Source organism: Hordeum vulgare, chromosome 3H, assembly GCF_904849725.1.
Source record: "Hordeum vulgare subsp. vulgare chromosome 3H, MorexV3_pseudomolecules_assembly, whole genome shotgun sequence".
NCBI lineage: Eukaryota > Viridiplantae > Streptophyta > Magnoliopsida > Poales > Poaceae > Hordeum > Hordeum vulgare.
Window position 1 is genome coordinate 212,423,430 of NC_058520.1, and position 27,644 is coordinate 212,451,073.

General features: G+C 43.8%; 1 protein-coding gene across 1 annotated transcript in view; it reads left to right on the forward strand.

Annotated features, from left to right (window-relative positions):
• Nucleotides 1-2,950: 2,950 nt before the first annotated feature.
• The window catches only part of LOC123439812 (protein FAR1-RELATED SEQUENCE 5-like), a 44,801-nt gene continuing 20,107 nt past the window's right edge, over nucleotides 2,951-27,644 (forward strand). Inside the window, exons 1-2 of the mRNA XM_045116476.1 lie at nucleotides 2,951-3,288; nucleotides 3,391-4,864. Coding sequence (XP_044972411.1) covers nucleotides 2,951-3,288; nucleotides 3,391-4,864 — 1,812 coding nt within the window. The remainder of the gene's footprint in view (nucleotides 3,289-3,390; nucleotides 4,865-27,644) is intronic.

Consider the following 27,644-nt stretch of genomic DNA (forward strand, 5'->3'; position numbering starts at 1 on the left):
TATCCATGGGGTGAGAAGAAGTTGATGGGTTGGCCCATTTGTCCTTTATACGCAGCTTGATAGGATCATGCACAAAATAGTCAGCTTGAATAGGGAAGGGATCTATCAGATAGATATCGTTCCACCTCTTCTGAATATAGGCAAACAGGTAAGGCCCGTAGATGGGAACCTTACGGTTCATGATGCAATTCCAGAGCTCATGGAACATCACATCTGCTATGTCGAGAGGCGCAGTTTCCTTAGTCCTTGCCTCCTCACACAGCAGAAGCATCTCAGCCAGATGACCATGCACCTCGTCCTTGTTGCCAATACGAGGGAACAGAGAGTTGCGAAGACCCGATGCATGATATCCAGATGCGTGGGGAGCACACCTTTTTTGATGTAATGTTGTTGCAGCCTGTCCTTGGGGGTGGCAGTAGAAGAAGTAGGAGCATGAGTACGCATCCCAAGAACATTTTATTCCCCCTAGAAGTCGACGTTGAGGAACAGCATGAGCTCCATCCACGAACCAGTCAACTTATGATTACCGGTCATCCAGGTCATGGTGCGCTCGTCATCAGGTTGAAAGTGAAGAGTGGCATAAAACTGGGCCACAATATCTGGATCAAAGTCCTTTCTGAAGGTGATGATATTTGTAAGGCCAAGCTTTTCAATCAAGGAGAGAGCCTCGCCAAAGTAGTCTGGATGCCGTCGAAAGTGAGTGAGGTCGATCCACTGCACTAGGACAAAGATATTCTTGAAGGGCATGATGATGTCACGATACATCATTGCGTGTTCCCGTGACCAAACATGATCGACGCCCCTGAGCTCAGCCTTGTCATCAACATAGGGATCACGGGTGCGGAGTGCCAGAAAATCCTTGGGGGCCATAGTGCGAACGTTGACCCCTTTGGACTTGGTAGCAGTCTTCTTGAAGGACCTCTTCTTAGGATTCAGATTGGAAGTGGCGGAACCTTCTGGAGCCTCTTGAGTGCGATACTGCTTTGGTTGGGTGTTACGCGCAGGGTTCGAGCGACGAGGACCACCTGTGACACACAAGACACACACACACCAAAAAGAGCGACAAATGGAGTCATGGCAATTTTCAAAAATCATAAGAAGAAACACATATTGCCAAGAGAAATCAAAATAAAAAGAAAATACCCTCATGGCGGTAGTACTGCTCGCCCTGGCGGTAGTACCGCTGGGGCCCTAGCGGTAGTACCGCTAGGGGGTTGACTTTCAGATCTGGATATATTTGAACCCGCAAAAACTACTAGATTCATTTCAAGAGATTCACGGCTAATAAATAAACTAATTACAAGAAGGTGGCTGCTACAAATCTGTCGGCTGATTTGTACCAGACGTAAGCCCCTTGGAGAGCCGTCCGATGTGCCGAGCCCCCACCGTCGGATTCAGTCCGGACAACGTCCCACCTGAGCAGCCGTGCGCCGACACCCCTCGTAGCATTTTGCGTGCTGCATTCAAATGTACCGGGCAGACACAACCCCACCTGAATCCCCGCGGATCGCAGGCGGCGACGCGGTGACCTGCGGCGACTCCGCCCTCCCTACCCACCCTCCTGCCCCACCACCCTCTGCTGCCGTTCCACCCCCCACACCCCACCAGCGCCGTGCGGCAGATCTCGCTCGCCTGCAGCTAATCGCAGTACCACAACCGCCAAAACGAATCCGCCCTCCCAAACCTACTGTTTGGGCCACCATGGCGCAGCACATCTACAGAGACATGGCTGCTTCAACTTTTGCTCGAAGCTCAGATGGATCGAGCTACCTAAATCCAGTTGTGTTCTTCCCAGAAAATCAGACGTATGGTTCCGCAACAGATGTGGTGAGTTACTCTATAAAAACACCTTGTGTTGCAGTGTTACTATGCTGAAAAAACACATGCTGTCAAAATATGAAAGCAATGCTTGTGGTTCTATGGTTTTTTTAGTTGAACATGGTAGTCTTTGCCGGGTAAAAAATCAGTATGGTTGCTGTAAAAATACAGTTTACGCAGCAACATGATAACTAAAATCTCTACGCCTCTACCAGTGGGTGGACTAAATTTCTGTCTTGAGATGTACATGATGCTTAAAATACATGAATAAGTAAAAAATGCCCTGACCGCCACATGTCAAAAGCTCTTAACATCGCTGAGGCATACACTAGTAATTTCATTTCCACCCACAGTTTTTCATGAGCTCTACTTTCTTCACTTCTTTCATCTTTATTAGGGGGGAAATGTGGTTCTGAGTCATTCTTTCAGTTTATTTTGCTCACATCTCTGTTGGAACTGTGAAACCATATTTGTTCTTGTTTTTGTTGCAGTGGCCAGTGATGTAACTCTGAATTCTACTAACAATTGTAACATTTGATTTACCTAGAACCTCCTTGACATTTAGACTTGAGTCTGTATCCAGCTATGTTTCTGTTTGTTGGTTTTCCTGAAACCTCTGTTGTTACTTGGCTGATGATGTCTTACAAGTAAAATATCTGACACACTTGTCTTGTAAAAAATGTATATTGCCTGAGTGGCTGCAATATCAGTCAATGCTAATGTTGCACTGCCACTATGATAAAGAAAACTCATGCTATCAAAAGCAGTATGGTTGCTGTGCAAAAAAAAGTTCTATCCTTGTCCAACAATGTTCAGAAAAAATGTGTGTTCAAAAATTAGTAATGCAGTAAACTTTTGTGAACTGGTAATGTGTATCATTGCCCTGATAAGAAAAAATGTTGTTGTGAACTATTGTGAAGAAATGTTAAACCCTTGTATCCTTGTGCTGCAAAAAAATCTTTTAGAACAATTATTGTGCTGCAAAAATTCATGCATGCTTGGGTGATCTATTGAGGTTAAATAGTAGTGATGTATGGATGTACTTTTGATGTATTTTTTGTAGGATGCTCATGATGGAACAGAAGCTCAACATAGTTATGTGGCTCATGCTGGACTCAACTCGACTGCTACAATGTATGACTGTGATGATGAGGAAGAAGAAATTTCATCGCAACCGCTATTGCCATTTGTTGGCATGCAATTTGACACTGTCAAAGATGCCAGAATATTCTACAATGAATATGCCTTCAAGACTGGATTTGGAATACACATAGGCGCTTCTCGAAACAGCCAAAAGAAAGGTCCTACGACACTTATCAAGAGGGTTTTTGAGTGTGTCCACACAGGCAAGCCATGTAGCAAAGCTGATAGTAGCACTACTTCAGAGGGTCTATCAATTGGTGCAGCCTCGTCTAGCAAAGATAGTTGGTTCGAAATGGATGTTATGAACAAACGTCAAAAGAATAGGTTGATGCGACATGATTGCAAAGCTAAAATGATAGTTGGAATCAGGGGGAACAGGTGGCTTGTATCACATTTTGTTGCTCAGCACACACACCCCCTGATGCCACAGCCAGAGCTTGTACGATATTACCGCTCACACCGCAACATTCCGGAAGAAGATATGGATCTCATAATGACAATGCATGATGTAAACTTCTCAACTTCATCGTGCATGGGGATGCTCTCAAGGGTGCGCGGCGGAGACCTCAGGATACTACCATATGTGAAGAGGGATGTTTCAAATGTCCGGTCAAAGTTGCGCCAAAACCTAAACCTCCGAGACATGGATTTGACAGTTGAGTATTTTAAGAGGCAGGTAGCTGAGAATCCTCAGTTCTACTATGAAAAAATTGTTGATGAGGATACCAACTCGGTTACAGGGCTCTTTTGGGTGGATGGCAGGACAAGGGCATTGTACCCTAAGTACAAAGACTGTATTTTCTTTGATACAACATTTTGTACAAATAGATACAACATGCCATTTGCTCCGATTGTCAGAGTGAACAACCATTTGCAAACGGTGTTGCTCGGTTGTGCGTTGCTACCAAATGAACAGATTGAAACTTTCAAGTGGGTCTTCGAGAACATTCTGCTTGCAATGAACAATGAACACCCATTGACCATTATGACAGACCAGGACAAGGCCATGGAAACTGCCATATCACAAGTCTTCCCCAACACAGTGCACAGATGCTGCAAATGGCATGTCCAGAGAAAAGCTCGTGAGAAGCTTGGCAGGATAATGAGCAGAGATGAGGTTTTTGAGAATGCTTTCTACAGGTGCATCAACGATTCTGACACGGTTGATGAATTTGAGGAGAACTGGCAACATATGATAAATTTCTTCGAATTAGTTGAGAATAGACATCTTTGCAACATGTGGCGCACCCGTCACACATGGGTCCCACCATTCTTTCGGAAGGGCTTCTTCCCCTTCACAAACACTACTGGGAGGTCAGAGGGGCTAAACTCCTACTTCAAGACATTTGTGCACCCTCAAGATTCGGTGTGGAGGTTCGTGCAACAATATGAGATGCTACAGGAGACTATGCCAGACCGTGAGGACAATCAAGCTTTCATTGGTGCAGCAACCACAACCCCGCTTTACTCTAGGTACAAGATTGAACGTCAAGCAGTTGGTTTCTACACTCGAAGCGTGTTTTCCAAGTTTCAAGCAAAATTGGCTGCATCAACAGGCTTTGTTCTAAACCAAGTTCCTTCTATTGACATTGGAGGTGTGAAATTTGAGCTCTTTTCAAATTACTATGAAGACCCCAAGATATTTACAGTAAATGTTGAGATGGAACAAGAGATATTTGAGCACAGCTGCAATTTTTTCGAAATGAATGGCATCATATGTGCGCATATCATTAGAGTCATGGTCCACCTCAATGTCCAAGCTATACCACAATGCTACTTGCTAGAACGTTGGTCGGAACAAGCAACTACACCAACCGGCAATAGTGCTCATCTACTAGATCTTGCGCTCCCTTCAAACAATACACTCAAGTACAACAAATTGTGCAAGAAGTTCACATGGTTGGTGATACGTCTCCATAGTATCTACTTTTCCAAACTCTTTTGCCCTTGTTCTGGACTAAAATTTGCATGATTTGAATGGAACTAACCCGGACTGACGTTGTTTTCAGCACAATTGCCATGGTGTTGTTTTTGTGCAAAAATGAAAGTTCTCGGAACGTCCTGAAAATTTACGGAGAATATTTATGGAAAATATGAAAAATACCAGCGCAAAGATCCACCGGAGGGGGTGAGCCTGTGGGCCACAAGCCCTGTGGCCGCGGCCACCCCCAAGCCGTGCCGTCAGGGCTTGTCGGGCCCACGTGGCTCCGCCGCCTCCAAACTCAGCTCTATATATTCCCTTTCGTCCCGGAAAAAAAATCAAGAGAGAAGATTTCATCACGTTTCACGATCCAGAGGCACCGCCACATCCCGTTCTTCATCTCGAGGGCAGATTTGGAGTCCGTTTTGGGTTCCGGATCAAGGAGATCGTCGCCATCGTCATCATCAACCTTCTTCCCTCTCCAATTCCATGAAGCTCTTCATCGTTCCTGAGTAATCTATCTGTAGGCTCGCTGGGCGGTGATGAGTAGGATGAGATCTATCATGTAATCGAGTTAGTTTTGACGGCGATTATCCCTAATATCCATTATGTTCTGAGATTGATGTTGCTACTACTTTGTCATGCTTAATGCTTGTCACTAGGGCCCGAGTGCCATGATTTCAGATCTGAAATTATTATGTTGTCACCAATATATGTGTGTTTTAGATCCGATCTTGCAAGTTGTAGTTACCTACTATGCGTTATGATCCGGCAACCCCGGAGTGACAATAACCGGAACCACTCCCGGTGATGACCATAGTTTGAGGAGTTCATGTGTTCACCAAGTGCTAATGCGTTGGTCTGGTTCTTTATTAAAAGGAGAACCTTAATATCCCGTAGTATCCATTTGGACCCCGCTGCCACGGGAGGGATGCACAATAGATGTCATGCAAGTTCTTTTCCCTAAGCACGTATGACTACACACAAAATGGATGCCTACACACAATAGATGTCATGCAAGTTCTTTTCCCTAAGTTCTTTGTCCTGCTGCTGCTGCCACTACTGTTGCTACTGCTGTTACTCGCTACTTCTGCTACTTGCTACTGCTGTTACTCGCTACTGCTGCTACTTGCTACTGCTGTCACTACTGCTGTTCCTTGCCATTGCGACTACTCGTTACACTGCTGCTACCTGCTACAATACTTTTCTGGCGCCATTGATACTTCAGTTGGGAATAATCTGCCTTGTCAACAGATCGTTTCTGGCACCGCTGCTATCATACTACCTTTGCTGCTTATATCCTGCTTGCAGATACTAATCTTTCAGGTGTGGTTGAGCTGACACCTCAACTGCTAATACTGGAGAATATCCTTTCATTCCCATCGTGTCGAACCAACAAATTTGGGTTGAATACTCTACCCTCGAAAACTTCCGCGATCCCATATGCTGGTGGGCCTTTGCAAGACAATTGCTAATTGTTGAGCAACTGGAAGCAACTCTTTTCTGGCGTCGTTGCCGTGGAGGCATCAAGTCAGGAATAGTTGCACGTCAACACCATTTTTCTAGCGCCGTTGCCGGGGAAGGATAGCTATATTCTCTGAGTCACTTGGGATTTATATCTGCTGATCACTATGAACAATCTGAAAGATCCAAGAACCAAAGTCTTGCCCTCAACTACGAGGGGAGGTAAGGAACTGCCATCTAGCTCTGCACTTGATTCACCTTCAGTTATGAGTAAGTTTGCAACACCACCTCCTGCTAGAGATGCTACTATGCCTGATACTGCTAGAGATGCTATGCTTGATACTGATAGAGATGCTATGCCTGATACTGCTAGAGATGCTATGCCTGATACTGCTAGAGATGTTGTGCCTGATACTGCTAGAGATGCTATGCTTGATACTGCTTTGCCTAATGATGCTAGAGATGCTATTTTTCCTGATGATGCTATGCTTGATACTGCTAGAGATAATACCTTGCCTGATATGCCACTAGGGGTATTCCTTGATGCTCATATTGCTAGAGTTACTGCCAATGCTCGTGATGCTTCTGAAACTGTCGATACTATTGAGATAGAACCTGCTTTTGCTCCTGCTAGATCTAGCTCTCCTAGATATGAATTGTCTGATATACCTGAGGGTTATGTTATGGAGGGAGAGATAGCTGAGGATTTTCTTGCGTGTAAGGATGCCTATGACGCTGAGAAATTACTTCTCAAGTGGAAGGAAAAATCTCTGAAAGCTAGGATGAAATACGACCCGAAGTTTGCCACTTCACCTATCTTTATCACCGATGAGGATTATGAATTCTCTGTCGACCCTGAGATAATCTCTCTAGTTGAATCTAATCCTTTCCACGGTTATGAGTCTGAGACGGTCGTAGCCCATCTTACCAAACTACACGATATAGCCACCCTTTTCACTAGTGAGGAGAAGATCCGCTACTACTATATCCTTAAGCTATTTCCTTTCTCTCTAGGATGACGCTAAAGCCTGGTTCACTTCTCTTGCTCCTGGATGTGTGAGTAGTCCCCAGGATATGGTCTATTACTTCTGTGAGAAATATTTCCCTGCCCATAAGAAGCAAGATGCCTTGCAGGAAATATACAACTTTGCTCAACTCAAAGAAGAGAGTCTCCCACAAGCTTGGGGGAGGCTCATCCAGCTACAGAATGCTTTGCCTGATCACCCTCTCTAGAAGAACGAGATAGTTGATATCTTCTATAACGGACTTACCGATGCTTCTAGAGACCACCTAGATAGTTGTGTCGGTTGTGTTTTTAGGGAACGAACTATAGAACAAGCTGAGATTCTACTGAATAACATCTTGATCAACGATAATGCTTGGACTATTCCCGAACCACCTCCTAAGCCAACTCCTAAGAAAATAGGTATTCTAGTCCTCAGTCCCGAAGATATGCAAGAAGCCAAGAAATCTATGCGAGAGAAAGGCATTAAATCTGAAGATGTCAAAATTCTACCACCTATCGAAGAGATCCATGGTCTCGATAACCCGATACAGGTAGTAGAAGTAAATTCTCTGCGTAGGTTTGATGAGAGTGATATTCCTTTTGATAAACCTGCTAGCCTATGCTTTGATGAATTTGACAACTTTGTTGCCAAACAACAGAGTTTCAATGATTATGTTAGCAGAAAATTGGAACAAAGTACTCGTATGCTTAGTCATTTAAGTGCTTAGGTAGACAGAAATGTCAACGATCTGAAGCTTCTGAGTAAACATGCCTATATACAAGTACTTAAAGCTCAGAATGACTTGCTCAATGAATTAAATGACAACTCTGTCAGAGTCATTACTAGAGGAGGCAAAATGACTCATGAACCTTTGTATCCTGAAGGCCATCCTAAGAGAATTGATCAAGATTCTCAAGGAATTAATGCTGATACACCCAGTCATCCTAAGAAGAAGAAGGATGATAGAAACCTACGTGTGAGTTCACCAAATACTATCAAGCCTGAAGAACCAAATGATATTTCTACGTCTGATGCAGAAACACAATCTGGTGATGAACATGAACCTGGTGACAATATGGACAGCGATGTTCATAATAATGCTCAACCTAGCAATGATAAGGATGTGGAGATTGAACCAACGGTTAATCCTGATAACCCACAACCTAAGAGATACGATAAGAATGACTTCACTGCTAGGAAGCATGGTAAAGAAAGGGAGCCATTGTGACAGCCCGATGCCGAAGTTCCAGAAGATTCCCCCTTCTTTTCCGTTTCCGTCGTGTCATATTTTGTTTGTTGCATCATCATGTAGATTGCATCGTCGCATCATGCATGGCATCTTGCATCATCTGTCGTGTGTGGTGTTTTGAGTGTTGTGCTTCGAGTGATCACCGAGTCGTAGTGTGAGGGTAACTCCTCCTTTTTCTCCTCTTATTTCTTTCTTTGTGGTTTTGCTAAAGTTTCCGTTTTAACCCCTTTTAAAAATCATCTTCTTTTAAAAATCATTTTATTAAATGTGGGGGCAACCCCTAGGTTTTGCTTTATTTTTTCCTTTGTTATTTGTTTTAAAACTAGTGACCCTTTTATTTATAAAAGGGGTTTGATTTTTTTTATTCTTTTGAAAACGGGTTTTAATTTTAATTCTTCAAAAGGTTTTATTTTATTTCTTTTAAAAATGCCCAATTATTTCTTATAGTTGGGGATATTTTTTTCAAAAGAGTCAAAAGCCTTTATTTTATTTTATTTTTGTTAAAAGCTTTCTTCGTTTTAAATTGTCTGATTTTAAAAAAAGGGGTTTAAAAATTAAAAAAAACACTAGGGGGAGGGAGCCCAGCCGAGCAGGCCAAGGCCCAGCTGGCCCACCTACCCCGCTACCCTAGCGAGCACGAGCCCTCGCTCGGCTCGATCCATGTCTTCCTCCTCGAGCCCTACCGCCGCCTCTCCCTCCTCCCTGTCCTGCCGCCTCGCCCTGTGCCTCGCCATGGCTGCCACGCGCCGCCGGCCTCGGCCTCGCCTCCCGGTCGCCGCCAAGCCCCCGTCGCCGCCTCCCTCTCCTGCGCCCCGGTCTCTCGAGCCCCCTCCTCCTCGAGCCCGCGCCGTCCCCATGCCTCGCGCAGTCGCCAGCCTCTTGCTCGCCGCGCCGCTTCGCTGCCCGCCGCCGCCGGCCGTTCCCCTGGGATGCGGTCCCTCAAGCCTCCCCTCGGCCTCGCCCCTCGACCACGCCGCCTCTCTGCGTCTCCAGCGCCGACGCCCGCGCCTCACGTCACCGCGCACGCCTGCCCGAGCTGCCCGTCGCCGGTGCGTCATCCCCACCGGTGTGCTCGCCTCCCTGCCGTCAGAGCTCGCCGAGCTCGCGTCCCCGTCGCCTTGGTCCCGTGGGCATTGCTCTGCCGAGCTTCTGCCTGTTGCTGCGTCGCTATTGCTGTCGGCATGCTGCCAGCCTGCTTGCCGTGGTGATGCTGCTGCTTGCTGTAGCCGCTGCTGGTTCCTGTTGCCGTTGTTGCTGCGCTTGTTGCTATGCTATTGTTGTCGTCCTTGCGCCGCTGCCGTGCGATTGCTGCGTGCCATTTGCTGTAGTGCCTTGCTGCTAGCTTGCTTGCTGTCACCTGCTGCTTGTTGTTGCCGCTGCCGTTGCCTGCTTGCCGTTTTACTGCTGGTTGTAGATGATGTAGCTGCTTGTGCCGAGATTAGCTGCTGCTTGTGCCGAGGTGGTTTGTTGCTGCTGTTAGTTGCTAGTTGCTGTTGCTAAGTTGTAGATGCTAGCTGTAGCTGCCAGTTGGATTTTGTTGCTTGCTTGCTGTCGTTGCCGACAGTCGTTGCTGTTGTGTCGCCGTTGTCTCCGTCATCCCCGCCACCGTGAGTCATCGACAAATTTGACGAGCACCACGTCATCCTCGACGAACCGCAAACATCGACGGAGACGTGATTGACTGCCGATGCCGAAGACCCGAGAACCACGACGCCGAAGACCCGAGAACCACGACGCCGAGCGATCGACTACCGACGCCGAAGACCCAGAACCACGATGCCGAGCGAACGACTACCGTCGAAGAGACCGTGTACGACTACTTCCACGACGACCACAACCTCCACGACATCTGCTTCGACTGAACCCCTCCGATTCGCACGCGTCGAAGGTTTACCGATGAGACGTTGTCGTGACCGCGTGCATGTGATGTATGAGTTGAATGTATGTTTGCACCGTATGTTTGACCATTGCACGTTGTCCCTCTATGTTGTGCTCGGCACATGGGAACCCGGTAGCGGGATCACCCCACCTTTATTTAACGTTCCTACACACGTTTACTATACGTTGGCACGATATCTCGATGAGTTATCGGGATAGGAACGTTGTCGTGGCATTGTTTCCGTCTTGCCGATAGTTCCCCTTTCGCTCGCCGTGGCGACACTTGTTTCTGTCTCTTCTTGCCGTGGTGTTGATGAACTCTCATGCATGACGCATTCATGGCATATAAATCTTGTGTTGCATGCCTCTTGTGCCATAGCTCCGTTCTATGCTCCGCGTGTTAACCGTCTAGGATGCCATGTAGGATCACCGCTTCACCTCTTGCCATGTTAACAACATTTAATATTGCGTGTTACATAATCGGGAGTGAATTAAATAATTAATCGTGGAGTTTCGTCGATATGCAACCCGTTGCATATCGAGCTTCACTTAATGTGTAGAGTTGTGTGAGGTGAATTTCCATGCCATCCCTTGCATCATTGAATTGTTCACGCATCATAGTAGGTTGTGCATCATGTTGTGCATCGTGTGGTGAATATCTGTGTTGATGTTTGTTTCTGGTTTGCTCCGTCTCGATAGAATTCCGCAAGCGTGTCGGAATGTGAGGACCCGTTTGACTACGTTGGTTCGCCGACTTCACGGAATTGTTCTTCTTCCAAGCGGGGTCTCAGGCAAGATCACCATTTCCCCAGATACCATTACTATCATTGCCATGCTAGTTTTATCGCTTCTACCACTTATGTCTTGTTGCCTACCACATGTTAAATATCAGCCTCTCTACAATGCCATGATAACCTTCAACCTGTTCGACCTAACAAACCACTGATTGGCTATGTTACTGCTTGCTTAACCATGTTGTTAGCATTGCTAGTTGCAGGTGTAGTTGCTTCCATGTGATAACGTGGGTTCCTTGTTATATCACCATATTAATGCTATTTAATTTAATGCACATATATACTTGGTAAAAGGTGGAAGGCTCGGCCTTTCTAGCCTGGTGGTTTGTTCCACCTTTGCCCCCTTAGTTTTCGGCTACCGGTGTTATGTTCCATAAACGAGCGCTCCTAACACGATTGGGGTTGTTATGGGGACCCCCTTGATAATTCATTTTAGATTAAAGCTGGTCTGGCAAGGCCCAACTTTGGTACTACATTTCCCTAATAACTAATGAACTTCATAGAGAGTAATTAACCCGAGGAAATTTAATCAACCCCCGGGCCAGTGCTCCTCATGAGTGTTGGCCCCACCTAAGCGATGTCCGGCACCCCTCTGGTCACCCGGAGGTTTAGTGATCCTGACGTCCAGCTCATCCGCTGTGTCGTGAGAACGAGGTACGCGACTCCTATCGGGATCGTCGACACGTCGGGCGGCCTTGCTGGTTTAGTTTTACCTTTGACGAGATATCTTGTGCATCGGGATTCCGGTGATGCTTTGGGTAAACTCAGAGTTGTGGTTTTCCACTAGGGAATCCGACGAGATCGCGAGCTTCGTGGTTGAGGATTTCTATGCGGCTTGTGGTAATTTGTGATGGAATAGTTGGAGCACCCGTACAGGGTTAAATCTTTCGAAAATCCGTGCCCGCGGTTATGTGGCAATGTGGAAACTTTGTTTAACACTGGTTCTAGATAATTTGAAGTTAACTTAATTAAAATATACCAACTGTGTGCGTAACCGTGACTGTCTCTTTCGTGAGTTCCTTCCCCGATCGAGGACACGGTGGGGTTATGTCTGACGTAGGTAGGTGTTCAGGACCATTCATTTGATCATCGGTAGTTCACGCCCGTTATGCGTAGATCTTCCCCCTCTTATTTCTTGTACTCGTAAGTTAGCCACCATATATATATGCTTAGTCGCTGCTGCAACCTCACCACTTATCCATGCCTCACCCATTAAGCTTTGCTAGTCTTGATACCTTTGGAAATGAGATTGCTGAGTCCCCTGTGGCTCACAGATTACTACAACACCAGTTGCAGGTACTGGTAAAGGTTACTTGATGCGAGCGCGTTGATTGTTCGTTTGGAGTTGCTTCTTCTTCTTCTTCTTCTTCGATCTGGGATGGGTTCTATGCCGTCAGCCTGGGATAGCAAGGATGGACGTCGTTCTTTTTTTGTCGTTTGTTTTCGTCCGTAGTCGTACCCTGCTCTTACTCTTGATGAATATGTAATGTACTGCTATGACTCTGATGTAGCTTGTGGCGAGTGTAAGCCAATTCTATATATATATGTATATCTCTTCTTTTCAGTACATGTACTTGTAACGATATCCATTCTTGCGACACGACGGGATGCGCTTCTATCCCTGACGAGGCCCTCGTGCCAAATTGAGGATAGGGTCGCATCCTGGGCGTGACAAGTTGGTATAAGAGCAGTACCGACCTAGGAGCCCCCTTGATTGATCGAACTTGGCCGAGTCGAGTCTAGTCAAAAACTATTGAGTCTTAGTTATATGTCGAAGAGTAGGATTCTTTTTTCTCCTGTTCTATGCTCTGGTGAGGAATCCTGACGTAATATTTTAATTCTACTCCTCTTCTCACTCAAAAAAAATTAGGATCACGCGGATATTTTTGGAATCTATATGATGCCGATGTGACGGAGTTCTGTCTTGGTGCCTCCTATCTGCTTTGAGTTTCAGGGGAGTTGAGCTCCAGGGGATTCTTGAGCACATCGTTATCATTCAGATTTCTTAGTATCTCAGGACGAAGGATGTTCGTAATTGCTTCAATACTAGTAGTGGTGAGATAACCCCGATGTCCCCAGTACTAGTGCAGATTGTTCGGGAGTACTGCCATACTTTGTATCATTTTGATCACGAGGGTCTGTTGTAGATGAAGGTCCGAGATTCTGGTTGTGTGTTGACGGATGTGATACAAGTGACGGGTTAGTATAGGAGTTGTGTGATATTACTCCTTGTATCCGTGTACCAGATTGCGTGACCAGATATTTCGGGAATTCATAGGTGGGAATTCAAGTAGTTACTTATAGGACGATCTTCCAACAAATTCGTGTTGCTTCGATGTCAAGTGGTGATATCAGATCTTTTCTAAGAGGTGTTCTCATATTTTTATGAGAGTATTAATTCTTTTTCTCTATCAATTATCATGTCAGTTCCTTTTCAACCAGAGTCATCGTATCAATTTCATTCAACCGGTGTGCTTCTCTTCAAGTGTATTCTATCCTCTATAATTTTGCAAGATCATTCTCTTATTCCATCCGGAGTTCTTCTCATCCGTCCCAAGTTGTCTTTGTTTTTCAGATCTTTAATTATTTCGAGGTGCTCTACCTCATCTAGTTTTCATTTGTACCGGTGCAATATCTCTCTTTCTAAGAAATCTTTTCTAACGGTGGTTTCTTTGAGTGGGCCCATAACCCACAGGTTTTCCCAGGATCTTATCTGGCTCTTGTAATCTTTCCCGAAGATCTCTAATTCTTTCAACTATGACGTAAGTATGTTTTCCATCAGTCATATTACTTCTTCAAGATCTATTTGAATTAATTCTCATAGTTGGCTCAACCTTTCGTTCTTCATTATTCTAGAGTGTCTCAGTAATTCTTGGTGTTGTTCTCATCATCATTCTCATCTTGCATTCGAAGGAGTGTTTCTCTCAATCTTGGTCCATTCTCTTCATGATTCATCGTTTTAGCCTTCTGGCATCATCTTGAATTATTCCCAATCGTGGGTAATTCCTTTCGTGCTATCCGGTGCTTCTCTGAGTTGTTTTCATTCTCGATCCTCCGAAGGCCATCATTTTAGAAGATTCTTTGTTCTCAGCTTTCAGCTTTCATCCACAATTCTACTCAATTGTTGTCTCTTTGTTCATCTCTCGATTATCCGCTGTCTTGTTTAAGTTTTTATCTTAGGTGGATCATGATCTCTTCATTCTCTTGTATCTCTATTAATTCATGGTGTCCCCATTTATTTGTGAATTCTTACCAGTGCATCCTTCAATCATGCCTCAAGTGATGCTTATCTCTCTCCTCAATCATTTCTAGAAGATTAAGTCGTATGCTAATTCCGTGCTTGTCATCAATTAAACTTGATGAAGTATAAACATAACATAATTCTTATTCTTGCTCTTAGTAATCTGAATTCTTCTTCCAGAGTGGCTCATGATATCAATTCCTTGTTCTCAAAGTGTTCTTATCTTTTCTTTCCGGAATTCCAAGTTTTGTCAATTATCTCTTTGTGAAGCTTCTTCGAAGTCTTGCAAGGTTACAATCTTATTCTTTCATCCTTCTTATCTTTGCATCATCCTTTTCATACGGAGGCTCGTCATGGTGATTCTTCAAGGATGTGTTTTTTCTCAAAGTGTTCTTCAACATTCCTCTTGGAGTACCTCAAGTATCCTTTCTCTTGCATCTCCAGTGCATTTGTTCTTCCTTTATCCTTTGAGGTGGTATTATAGCATTCTTATTAGTGTAGGAGCCTTGAAGAGTTTTCCTTTCAAGAATGAGATAATTAAATCCACCAATTCTTTGATCATGAGATATTTCAACCCATGATTTCTTCTTTGAGCTATCTTGGTTTGGATTTCACCTAAAGCTTTTTCCTATGGATTGTTGCTATCATGGTGCTTGTCATTAATCCCAGTTCTAATGCACCCTCGGTGTAAGAAGTTTTGATATCTTTGCTTTCAACTATCCATGTTTCTTTTAGTGGTTGGTTGTCACCTCATATATGTTGAGATGATTTTCATAAGCCCACTTGAAAAGACCTCGATGATGCCTAGAGGGGGGGTGAATAGGCTATTTAAAAACTTCTTCGGATTTGGCTTGAAACTAATGCGGAAATAAACTAAGAGGGTACTTGTCAAGCACAAATCCTAAATGCACTAGGCACTGCAACGTGTATCAACAACACGATTTACCAAGATGGACACAATACAGTTACTAACAAGCACAAGTAAGTTACACAAACTTACTTGAGCTATATCACACGACAAGTAGGTGAACAACACAAGATACTAGATCACACTATATCACACGATATATCAAAGGCTGCAAGTATGAACGTGTGGATATAGAGGGTATGCTTGAATGATTAATCTTGTACAAGAAATAGCCAACACAATATAATGAGCACAAATAATATGCAATGTATGTATGCTCAAGTAACACAAGTAAACCACAAGTAAGGAGTTAGGGTTAAGGATAACCAAGGTCACTGACACGAAGATGTATCCCGATGTTCACTTCCTTGGAGGGAAGCTAGTCACCGTTAGAGAGGTGGATGTTACCACGAAGGCACACCAACGCCACAAAGGCTCACCCTATTCTCCCTTTGAGATAACACCACGAAGGCGTTTCTCAACCACTAGTGGTAAGCCTTTGAGGTGGCTTCCAAACCCTCACAAACTTTTCCGGGGGAAATCACACAGATTGATTCCTCTCCGAAGAACTCCTACCGCCTAGGAGTCTCCAACCTCCAAGAGTAACAAGATCACGGGGAATGCTCAAAACTAGCTCAAATCACAAATAGCTTGGGTTGAGAGAAGGAGAGGGAGACGATCTATCTTTTGATTGGAACAACTCTCAAAGGGGCTCACAAATGCTCTTGGGATCTAAGATTTGGAGTGAGCAAATGTGTGTGAGGTGGAAATGTGTTCTTATGAGGATAAGGCTGTGTTAGGCCACCCTCTCACGAAGTGGGAGGGGGTATTTATAGAGGGGAGAGAAAAAGAGCCGTTGGGGACACTTTAAGTCACACAGGGTCCGAACGTCCGACAGTTGTCGGAAGTCCGGGCGTCCGCGAGGGGTCATACGTCCGACGGGGGTCGGTCGTCCGAGGCCTGTAGATACGACTGAAACTATTTTGAATTAAACAGCGACCGGATGTCCGACAGGGGTCGGTCGTCCGAGGCCTGAAGATACGACTGAACCTATGTTGAATTTATCAGCCACCGGACGTCCGGAGAGGACCGGAAATCCGAGTTATACAGCTCAACTTCTACTGGTGGTATGTTCCGTATTTCCGACGGGTGTCGGACGTCCGGCGCTCGAACGCCCGGAGGGAGCCGGATTTCCGAGATATAGAACTCAACTTCTACTGGTGCAGGCTTCCGGATTTCCGGGCCTTGGCCGGACATCTGGGCCTTGGACGTCCGGAGGAAGCCGGAAGTCCGAGTTATATGGCTCTGATTTCTCTGGTATAGGATTCCGGATTTCCGAACTAGTCGGTCGTCCGGTCCTCAGACGTCTGGAGAAAGCCGGATGTCCGAGGCACTGGTTCTGTTTTCAGATAACAACAAAGCAGTGGAGATGTGGTCTGAGCAGAAAGTGATGATGTAGTTTGAGCAAGTTCATCGCAAAACCTGTGATCCCCTCTTAATAGTGCGGGATCCCTAAGGACTCAAGAATCATAAAAGAGTATTGATGATCCATACTTGAGTGTATACTTTTATTCGCTGATCATCACTCCGCACATCTAACGTCAAAGGAACTGATACCTTTGAGTTAGCCCTTTCACCTGAGCTTGATGTTGTTGTTCCTTCTTGGCTCAAGTTGAAAGCAAGACATGATGAAGTCTTCAAGTAGCTTTCCCATACACAATGCGGAAAGCCTAGCTTATGTATTCATCTTCATTTGTCCACCATGTGAACATCCACAAGAATCAAGCATGTAGTGCTCACGAATGCTTATCTTGATCTTGTCCTTGTTAGCACGTGAGGTTGTCCTTATCAACATCCTTGTTAGCTTATGTTTCAATGATATATTCGTGTTGATCCACTTGAACTTGCACACCACAATCTTGATGACGATCACCACTTGACGTCATCCTTCATGGGTTGTATGAGATCTTCCTTTTGACGCAAGCCCAATGAAAGCACACCTAACCCCCACACAGGAGTCTCACAAAGACCATGGGTTAGTACACAAACACGTAATGGACAATGCTTACCATACCATGGGATCACTTGATCCCTCTCGGTACATCTTATACGCTTTGTGTGTTGATCATCTTGATTTACTCTTTGTCTGAGATCTTGATCAACCTAGTGTTTCTATGACCATTCTTTGGATAATACCTTGAATAACATCTTGGTCATCATATAAACTCCTTGAACCCAACAGATGGACTTCAAGAAGTGCCTATGGACAAATCCTATAAATATAACTTAAGGCAACCATTAGTCCATAGGAATTGTCATCAATTACCAAAACCACATATGGAGATATATGCTCTAACAATCTCCCCCATTTTGGTAATTGAAGACAACCACTTCAAGAGAGTTTATGTAAAGAAATAAGCATAACCAAGCGCACACATACAAGGTAATAATGCATGTGTGCAAGATGTAAATGCTTACGCAATAAAAGCAAAACCCTCTAAACATATCCAAAGTAAACTCTCTAAACTTCTCCCCCATTGGCATCGATTGCCAAAATGGACAACAAGTTTAGAAAGCCAAAATAGTAGGTGGTCCTCCAAAAAGTGTGTACTTCTCAGCAAATGAGTGCAGAAAAATACACAAATACAATGATAAGTAGTTGGAGGAAAACAAACTATATTGAGGACCCAAAGATTGCAAATAAAAGGATCATATGCCACAAAGACATACAAAGATGGAGGCAAGCAATCAAAGAATTCCAGATGGAACAAACGATCATATGGTCCTTCGAACCACATGAATAAAAGATATTATGATAGAAGCAAGCAATCAAAGAATTCCAGATGGAACAAACAATCATATGGTCCTTCGAACCACATGAATAAAAGATATTATGATAGAGGCAACATAGTGCTTTATCAAAAACTAGAGAAGCTCCCCATGATTTGTGCACTAATATGAGATTTTTGTATTTGACACAGGTGCACAAAATAGGATTGTTGGTCCCCAGAATTAATAGAAACACACAAGAGTGCAAGAAGATAGATGAGACAATAGGCATATCAATTGCACAAAACTAATGGTTGAGCAACATGTACAGGAAGCAACTTAAGAATAAGCTCAACCAAAGTAATGTGTGTGAGTCATGGCAAAGCACTTGAGAAGACTTAAGATAAGGATGAGCATTGCTCATCAACATAGTCTTGATGAATATGAGATACAAAGTGCAAGACATATCATTCCCACGCACACATACTAGAAAATGGGTTCACAAGCTTACTAATAAACAAAATAAGAACCAACGCTTGTGACAACCCATTGTGAAGATAGGAAGTAAGAATCTTGTCAAGAGGAGGGATACTAATTGAAAATGGCAAAACCCTCATCAAGACAAGCATGAGGAAAAATAATCTTCACGGCCAAAGAGTGCATCAAGATGTAGGAAAATCAGATACGCACTCAAAACAAATCCTTTCACGAAGCCACCAAAAACTGAAAAAGGAAATGTAACGATGGACGTGAAAGAAAAGAGGATATCAATTAGAGATGTAACTTCTCTCATGTGTAAAAGATTCTAAGTAGAAGACAATCATGATGATATTTATCCACAGAGAAGGATATACACACAAAATGGTTACAAGAAGGAACAAACTAGATATCCAAAAGGAAGTCATAAATATATCAATGAGATCTTTTGCTTGGAAGCATAGCACATGGCCTCATATTTTCTTATTGTATAATATGAACTTCCAACATACGAACATCAAAGACATCCCAACTAGTAGTAAGACATCATCGTTCGGATGCTTTGAGAAAGCAAACAAGTACTACAAGAACGAATCAAGAGATTCATGCCATGATGCAACCTGGAAAAGAAAAGACAGGTTGGGTCCTTTGCAAGAAAAGAATGCATGAAGTGGATACTTGTTACTGAGACAACATTGGATTGATGTAGTAGATAGTTGTTCTTTGATCATCCTAACTTGGCTCCAATAATCACATGGTCTCAACATCTTCCTTATAGGTGAGCCGAGCATCCAATGCATCTCCAGTTGTTCCTGGAACAACAAAACAAACAAAATGGTGCCCAAACTCATTGGGACCAAAGAGTTAGAAAACCAGCAATACATAGGACAAACTCCACACACATATGTGCATATATATATGAATTTGAATTTCATGCACACCTTAGCCAATTTATGATAGGTGGAGTTTCCCTTATATATTGGGTCAAAGGAGGAAAGCAAGCAAAAGAAGTTGTATATAGTAGCTAGATACGCATGCTCAAGACACTCAAGAATCAACTCACCACAAAGTTGATAAGTCATCAAAAGACAAGGTATCAAGTGATAATAAGATCCTAAAACAAAAGAACTATCACTTGAAGGATATCAATTAAAAGATACATCAAGGAATGAGATATCCATTGACACATGCCAAATAGAAGGCAACAAGAAACCAATTGAAGGAAAACAAACACGAGGTATCTAGTTTCCAAGAGAGAGCTAGGTTCCAACAAACAAAGCCCTCTACAAATTTTCATGATGGCACAAAGCATCATAAAGAGCAATACTTGCCTCCCATCAACACACACTTGATGGGGATCAAATGATTTTATGATGGGTGAATAAAGAGAGTGTTTTAAAGAGAATAGGATAGCTCCCCCAAGGGACGTGCATTATATAGAATTTGCATTTGAATACAAAATGCACACGATGGGATCATCACTTTCTCTATATTTATAACCACACTAGACATGTTAAAAATAGATTCATAAGAGGCAAGAAAGACAAACGAAACACAAAATCCAATGTAAAGATGATTATCAATTCCAATCACATGATCGGAATACCAATTGTCAAGGACAAGAAGTATTTTTGAAATGATACTTATTGGTAGATCACAAATATATCCAAGATCATCTTTACACATAAAACGCAAGCAAATGACACTTGTAGAGCTAACATGCCACCTAGGAACAAGATAATTTACAATATCAACATTAAGTGGCAATACGTCAAATGTACACATTTTCTAGGTTTGTAATATGCACATAGCATATTACTCCCCCATAATGTGATAAACCAATAACATTAACAAGTGGCAAATTAAAACCAACAAGAGATACTTAATGGACCATATAGAATTTGAATTTCTCATGAGTAAGACATACCACATAGACACTAGATAATCTTGAAGCATCAAAACTAAGTGGTATTCCCCATGTATACACATTTATAGGATTGTGAGGTGTGCAAAGCACATCACTCCCCCACAATGGGATAGTCCATTAATCTCTCACAAGAGCCAACAGAAATACAGACAAGATGCAAATAGGCTCAATACAAGACTCACATGTACATGATGTGCAAACCAACATACACATACTCGATTACTCAAGATAAGCAAGTTGGAAGCACAACATATACAAACGCATGCAAGGTACAAAACCACAACATGCAAAGGGGCAAGCACCTAACAATGTAAACAATTTAAGTATAAGTTACCGTAAGGAGGCACATTGGATATAAGACAGAGACTCGATAATCCAAATGACTTGGCTTGAGATAATATGAATGATGAAGACCCCTTAATTCTTCATTATGTATCCAAGTCTCTAATGTCCTCCAAGGTCACCTATTGATCAAGTTTGAGCTTGTTGGTCCCCAACTACATTGGGTCCTAAGAGGTTAATCACAATAGGCTTGGCAACCCAAATGGTTCTTTTCTTGGCACCATTTTGAGTACCAACAAACTTGGCAAACACATTGCCAACCTTATCCTTCCCAAGGGAATATGTATCATCAATAGTGATTGGGTTGGATAAGTTACCTTTCGTGCAAGACGAAGCGACGTGACCCTTCTCACGACATAAGTAGCAACATCTACCCTTTGTTTTCTTCCCAGTTGATTTCTCACCTTGGGGAGTGTTGGCTTGGGTCTTATTGGGAAGAGGCCTTCCTTCAACTTGTAGTTGAATATGTGATTGAGTTTGTGGCCGCTTCCCTTGTTGCTTGTGACTTTGAGACTTCGTCTTCAGAGGGCAAGATCTAACATGGTGCCCTTTAACTTTGCACTTGAAGCAAATGATTTTGGCCGAATTCTTGACTTGTTCTAGGCCCCTCTTGTTCTTGTTTGAGTTTACTCCAAACTCATTTTTGTCATTCAGAGATGTTTGCTCACACAGGACGTTGTTGAGTGTGGGCATCCCTTCATGACACTGTTCCAAGTCTTTCTTCAAAGAACTGACTTGGGCCTTGAGCTCTATGATCTCCTCTGCACGGTTAGTATCAATGCAAGTACTAGAGGAAGTGTAAGCTTCAATGTTAGAGCAACAAGGCAAGGAAAGTAATTCATCACACGAGGTAGCAACATTATGAGTAGATGAATTACGAGGACTGGCACATGGAAATATAGTACTTTGACTAGAAGTAGTGCCATTGTCCACATGAGGCTCGCTTGATGTTACCTTGGTGATGATAGCCTCATGAGCTAACTTTTGCACATTAAGGGATGTTAGAAGATCGGCATGAGAGCTTGTGAGCATTACATGGTTTTCTTCCAACTTCCCATAATTGCTAGTTAGTAAATCAAGTTGAGCACGTAGCTCAACATTCTCCTTCAATGTTGATACTTCAAAAGAGACGGGGTTAGATGTACAAGTATCATCAACAATATGAGAGGAATAAGTAGCGATCAGAGACTTCTCATGAGTAGATTGAAGCTCCTCATAGATCTTAGAGGTTTTGACGAGCTCTCCCTTGACATTCTTGCATTTAAGGAGAAGGGCCTCAAAATCCTTCTTAAGTTTATCATGAGCAACTTCAATCTCTCCTTTTGAAGATCTTAAGTCTCTACATGCTTGATGACTCTTCTCAAGTTCATGTTCAAGTTGTTCACTTTTAGCTTGTTCATGATTAAGTGAATCATTACAATTTTCAAAGTAAGCAAGAACATCTTGGAATCTTTGAAGAGTGTTATTTTTAGCTGTATGAAGAATTTTACTGATCACATAGATATTTTCGGTCAAATCATCATCATCATCCTCATCGCAAATATCATTGTTATTGCACATGGAAGATGATACCTCATTATTACCTCTTGCCATGAGGCACATGTGAACTGGAGGAGTTGATGATGATTCTTTTGGTGAATCAGATTCTTCATTAGTCAAAGGTACTTCATATTTCTTGATTTCCCCTAAATGATTAGTCATAGAACAACTAGGGAGAAACAAGATATTTTGATCAAGAGGACACGAGGAAGCAGGCATATCACCACAGACATTTGTCGAGGGATCTTTAGGTGAAATGCATGACCTATCAGCACAATAATTTACACTATGTGTGGTGCTAGATATGCTCGTGTCCATAGAGGCTATGACATTTTCATCAACATATATTTCTTCACTCACCATGTCATTACCTTGTGAGATTGAAGATGCTGAGGTGTGCAAGCAATCGGATATGGAAGTAGTGGTGGAATCTTTAAGATCGAAAAGAGTGAAGAGCTAATGCACCAACTCCTTCATCATAATACCGTCTTCATCAAGATTGGACCCACCATATATATCTTCAAGTTTAGTCCAAACTTCATGAGCTGACTTGCAAGTCGAGATAGACTTAAACACTTCAGGACTTATAGTTCGATGAATGGCAAGAAAAGCCTCATAATCAAGATACATCTCATTAGTAGATGAAGATGCATCATCCTTTTTGTCGGCAATCCCTACAAGAACAATTCGTAAAGTATTTGGGCCCATGGCTCGAAAGTGATGATGTTGGGGAACGTCGCATGGGAAACAAAAATTTCCTACGCACACGAAGACCTATCATGGTGATGTCCATCTACGAGAGAGGATATTCGATCTACGTACCCTTGTAGACCGCATAGCAGAAGCGTTAGTGAACGCGGTTGATGTAGTGGAACGTCCTCACGTCCCTCGATCCGCCCCGCGAACCGTCCCGCGATCAGTCCCACGATCTAGTGCCAAACGGACGGCACCTCCGCGTTCAGCACACGTACGGCTCGACGATGATCTCGGCCTTCTTGATCCAGCAAGAGAGACGGAGAGGTAGATGAGTTCTCCGGCAGCGTGACGGCGCTCCGGAGGTTGGTGGTGATCTAATCTCAGCAGGGCTCCGCCCGAGCTCCGCAGAAACGCGATCTAGAGGTAAAACCGTGGAGATATGTGGTCGGGCTGCCGTGGCAAAATTGTCTCAAATCAGCCCTAAAACCTCCGTATATATAGGGGGAGGAGGGGGAGCCTTTCCTTGGGGTCCAAGGACTCCCAAGGGGGTCGGCCGAGCCAAGGGGGGCAACCCTCCCCTTCCAAACCGAGTCCAACTAGGTTTGGAAGGAGGAGTCCTTCCCCCTTTTCCCACCTCCTCCTTTTTCCTCCTTGATTTTCTTCCTATGGCGCATAGGGCCTTCTTGGGCTGTCCCACCAGCCCACTAAGGGCTGGTGCACCACCCCCAAGGCCTATGGGCTTCCCCGGGGTGGGTTGCCCCCCCCCCCGGTGAACACCCGGAACCCATTCGTCATTCCCGGTACATTCCCGGTAACTCCGAAAACCTTCCGGTAATCAAATGAGGTCATCCTATATATCAATATTCGTTTCCGGACCATTCCGGAAACCCTCGTGACGTCCGTGATCTCATCCGGGACTCCGAACAACATTCGGTAACCAACCATATAACTCAAATACGCATAAAACAACGTCGAACCTTAAGTGTGCAGAACCTGCGGGTTCGAGAACTATGTAGACATGACCCGAGAGACTCCTCGGTCAATATCCAATAGCGGGACCTGGATGCCCATATTGGATCGTACATATTCTACGAAGATCTTATCGTTTGAACCTCAGTGCCAAGGATTCATATAATCCCGTATGTCATTCCCTTTGTCCTTCGGTATGTTACTTGCCCGAGATTCGATCGTCGGTATCCGCATACCTATTTCAATCTCGTTTACCGGCAAGTCTCTTTACTCGTTCCGTAATACAAGATCCCGTAACTTACACTAAGTCACATTGCTTGCAAGGCTTGTGTGTGATGTTGTATTATCGAGTGGGCCCCCAGATACCTCTCCGTCACACGGAGTGACAAATCCCAGTCTAGATCCATACTAACTCAACGAACACCTTCGGAGATACCTGTAGAGCATCTTTATAGTCACCCAGTTACGTTGCGACGTTTGATACACACAAAGTATTCCTCCGGTGTCAGTGAGTTATATGATCTCATGGTCATAGGAACAAATACTTGACACGCAGAAAACAGTAGCAACAAAATGACACGATCAACATGCTACGTCTATTAGTTTGGGTCTAGTCCATCACGTGATTCTCCTAATGACGTGATCCAGTTACCAAGCAACAACACCTTGTTCATAATCAGAAGACCCTGACTATCTTTGATCAACTGGCTAGCCAACTATAGGCTTGCTAGGGATAGTGTTTTGTCTATGTATCCACACATGTATATAAGTCTTCATTCAATACAATTACAGCATGGATAATAAACGATTATCTTGATACAAGAATTATAATAATAACTATATTTATTATTGCCTCTAGGGCATAATTCCAACAGTCTCCCACTTGCACTAGAGTCAATAATCTAGCCCTCACATCATCATGTGAATTACATTGTAATAAATCTAACACCCATACAGTATGGTGTTGATCATGCTTTGCCCGTGGAAGAGGTTTAGTCAGCGGGTCTGCTACATTCAGATCCGCGTGCACTTTGCATATATTTATGTCCTCCCTTCGACGTAGTCGCGGATGAGGTTGAAGCGTCGTTTGATGTGTCTGGACTTCTTGTGAAACCGTGGTTCCTTTGCTAGGGCAATGGCACCCGTGTTGTCACAGAACAAGGTTATTGGATTCAGTGCGGTTGGCACTACTCCAAGATCCGTCATGAACTGCTTCATCCAGACACCCTCCTTAGCCGCCTCTGAGGCAGCCATGTACTCCGCTTCACATGTAGAATCTGCTACGACGCTTTGCTTGGAACTGCACCAGCTTACCGCACCCCCATTAAGAATAAATACGTATCCAGTCTGCGACTTAGAGTCGTCCGGATCTGTGTCAAAGATTGCATCGACGTAACCCTTTACGGCGAGCTCTTCGTCACCTCCATACACGAGAAACATCTCCTTAGTCCTTTTCAGGTACTTCAGGATATTCTTGACCGCCGTCCAGTGATCCACTCCTGGATTACTCTGGAACCTGCCTGCCATACTTATGGCCAAGCTAACGTCCGGTCTAGTACACAGCATTGCATACATGATAGAACCTATGGCTGAAGCATAGGGGACGGTGCTCATATGCTCTCTATCCTCATCAGTTGCTGGGCACTGAGTCTTACTCAATCTCGTACCTTGTAAAACTGGCAAGAACCCTTTCTTGGACTGTTCCATTTTGAACCTCTTCAAAACTTTATCAAGGTATGTGCTTTGTGAAAGTCCTATCAGGCGTTTCGATCTATCCCTGTAGATCTTAATGCCTAGAATGTAACCAACTTCTCCTAGGTCCTTCATAGAGAAACTTTTATTCAAGTAATCCTTTATGCTCTCCAAAAACTCTACGTTGTTTCAAATCAGCAATATGTCATCCACATATAATATTAGAAACGCCACAGATCTCCCACTCACTTTCTTGTAAATACAAGATTCTCCAACCACTTGTATAAACCCAAATGCTTTGATCACCTCATCAAAGCGTTTGTTCCAACTCCGAGATGCTTGCACCAGCCCATAAATGGATCGCTGGAGCTTGCACACCTTGTTAGCATTCTTAGGATCGACAAAACCTTCGGGTTGTATCATATACAACTCTTCCTTAAGGAAACCGTTAAGGAACGCCGTTTTGACATCCATCTGCCAGATTGCATAATCGAAAAATGCAGCTATTGCTAACATGATTCTAACGGACTTAAGCATCGCTACGGGTGAGAATGTCTCATCGTAGTCAACTCCTTGAACTTGTGAAAAACCGTTTGCCACAAGTCGAGCTTTATAAACGGTCACATTGCCGTCAGCGTCCGTCTTCTTCTTAAAGATCCATTTGTTCTGAATAGCCTTGCGGCCCTCAGGTAGTACTTCCAAAGTCCATACTTTGTTCTCATACATGGATCCTATCTCGGACTTCATGGCCTCTAGCTATTTGTTGGAATCTGGGCCCACCATTGCTTCTTCATAATTTGCAGGTTCATTGTTGTCTAACAACATGATTGACATGACGGGATTACTGTACCACTCTTGAGCAGCACGTGGTCTCGTCGACCTGCGTGGTTCGACAGGAACTTGAACCGGAGTTTCATGATCATCATCATTAACTTCCTCCTCAACCGGCGTCGCAATGACAGAGGTTTCCCCTTGCCCTGCGCCACCATCTAGAGGGATGAGAGGTTTGACAACCTCATCAAGTTCTATCTTCCTCCCACTCAATTCTCTCGAGAGAAACTCCTTCTCGAGAAAAGCTCCGTTTTTAGCAACAAACACTTTGCCCCTGGATTTGAGATAGAAGGTGTACCCAACTGTCTCTTTTGGGTAACTTATGAAGATGCACTTTTCCGCTTTGGGTTCCAACTTTTCAGGCTGAAGCTTTTTGACATAAGCATCACATCCCCAAACTTTAAGAAACGACAACTTTGGCCTTTTGCCATACCACAGTTCGTATGGTGTCGTCTCAACGGATTTTGATGGTGCCCTATTTAAAGTGAATGCAGCTGTTTCTAATGCATAACCCCAAAACGATAACGGCAAATCGGTAAGAGACATCATAGATCGCACCATCTCTAATAAAGTACGGTTACGACGTTCGGACACACCATTACGCTGTGGTGTTCCAGGCGGTGTCAACTGTGAAACAATTCCACATTGTCTTAAGTGAGCACCAAACTCGAAACTCAGATATTCACCCCCACGATCAGACCGTAGGAACTTGATCTTCTTGTTACGATGATTTTCAACTTCACTCTGAAATTGCTTGAACTTTTCAAATGTTTCAGACTTGTGCTTCATTAAGTCGACATAACCATGTCTACTCAAATCGTCAGTGAAGGTGAGAAAATAACGATATCCGCCGCGTGCCTCCACGCTCATTGGACCGCACACATCGGCATGTATGATTTCCAACAAGTCACTTGCACGCTCCATTGTTCCGGAGAACGGAGTTTTAGTCATCTTGCCCATGAGGCATGGTTCGCACGTGT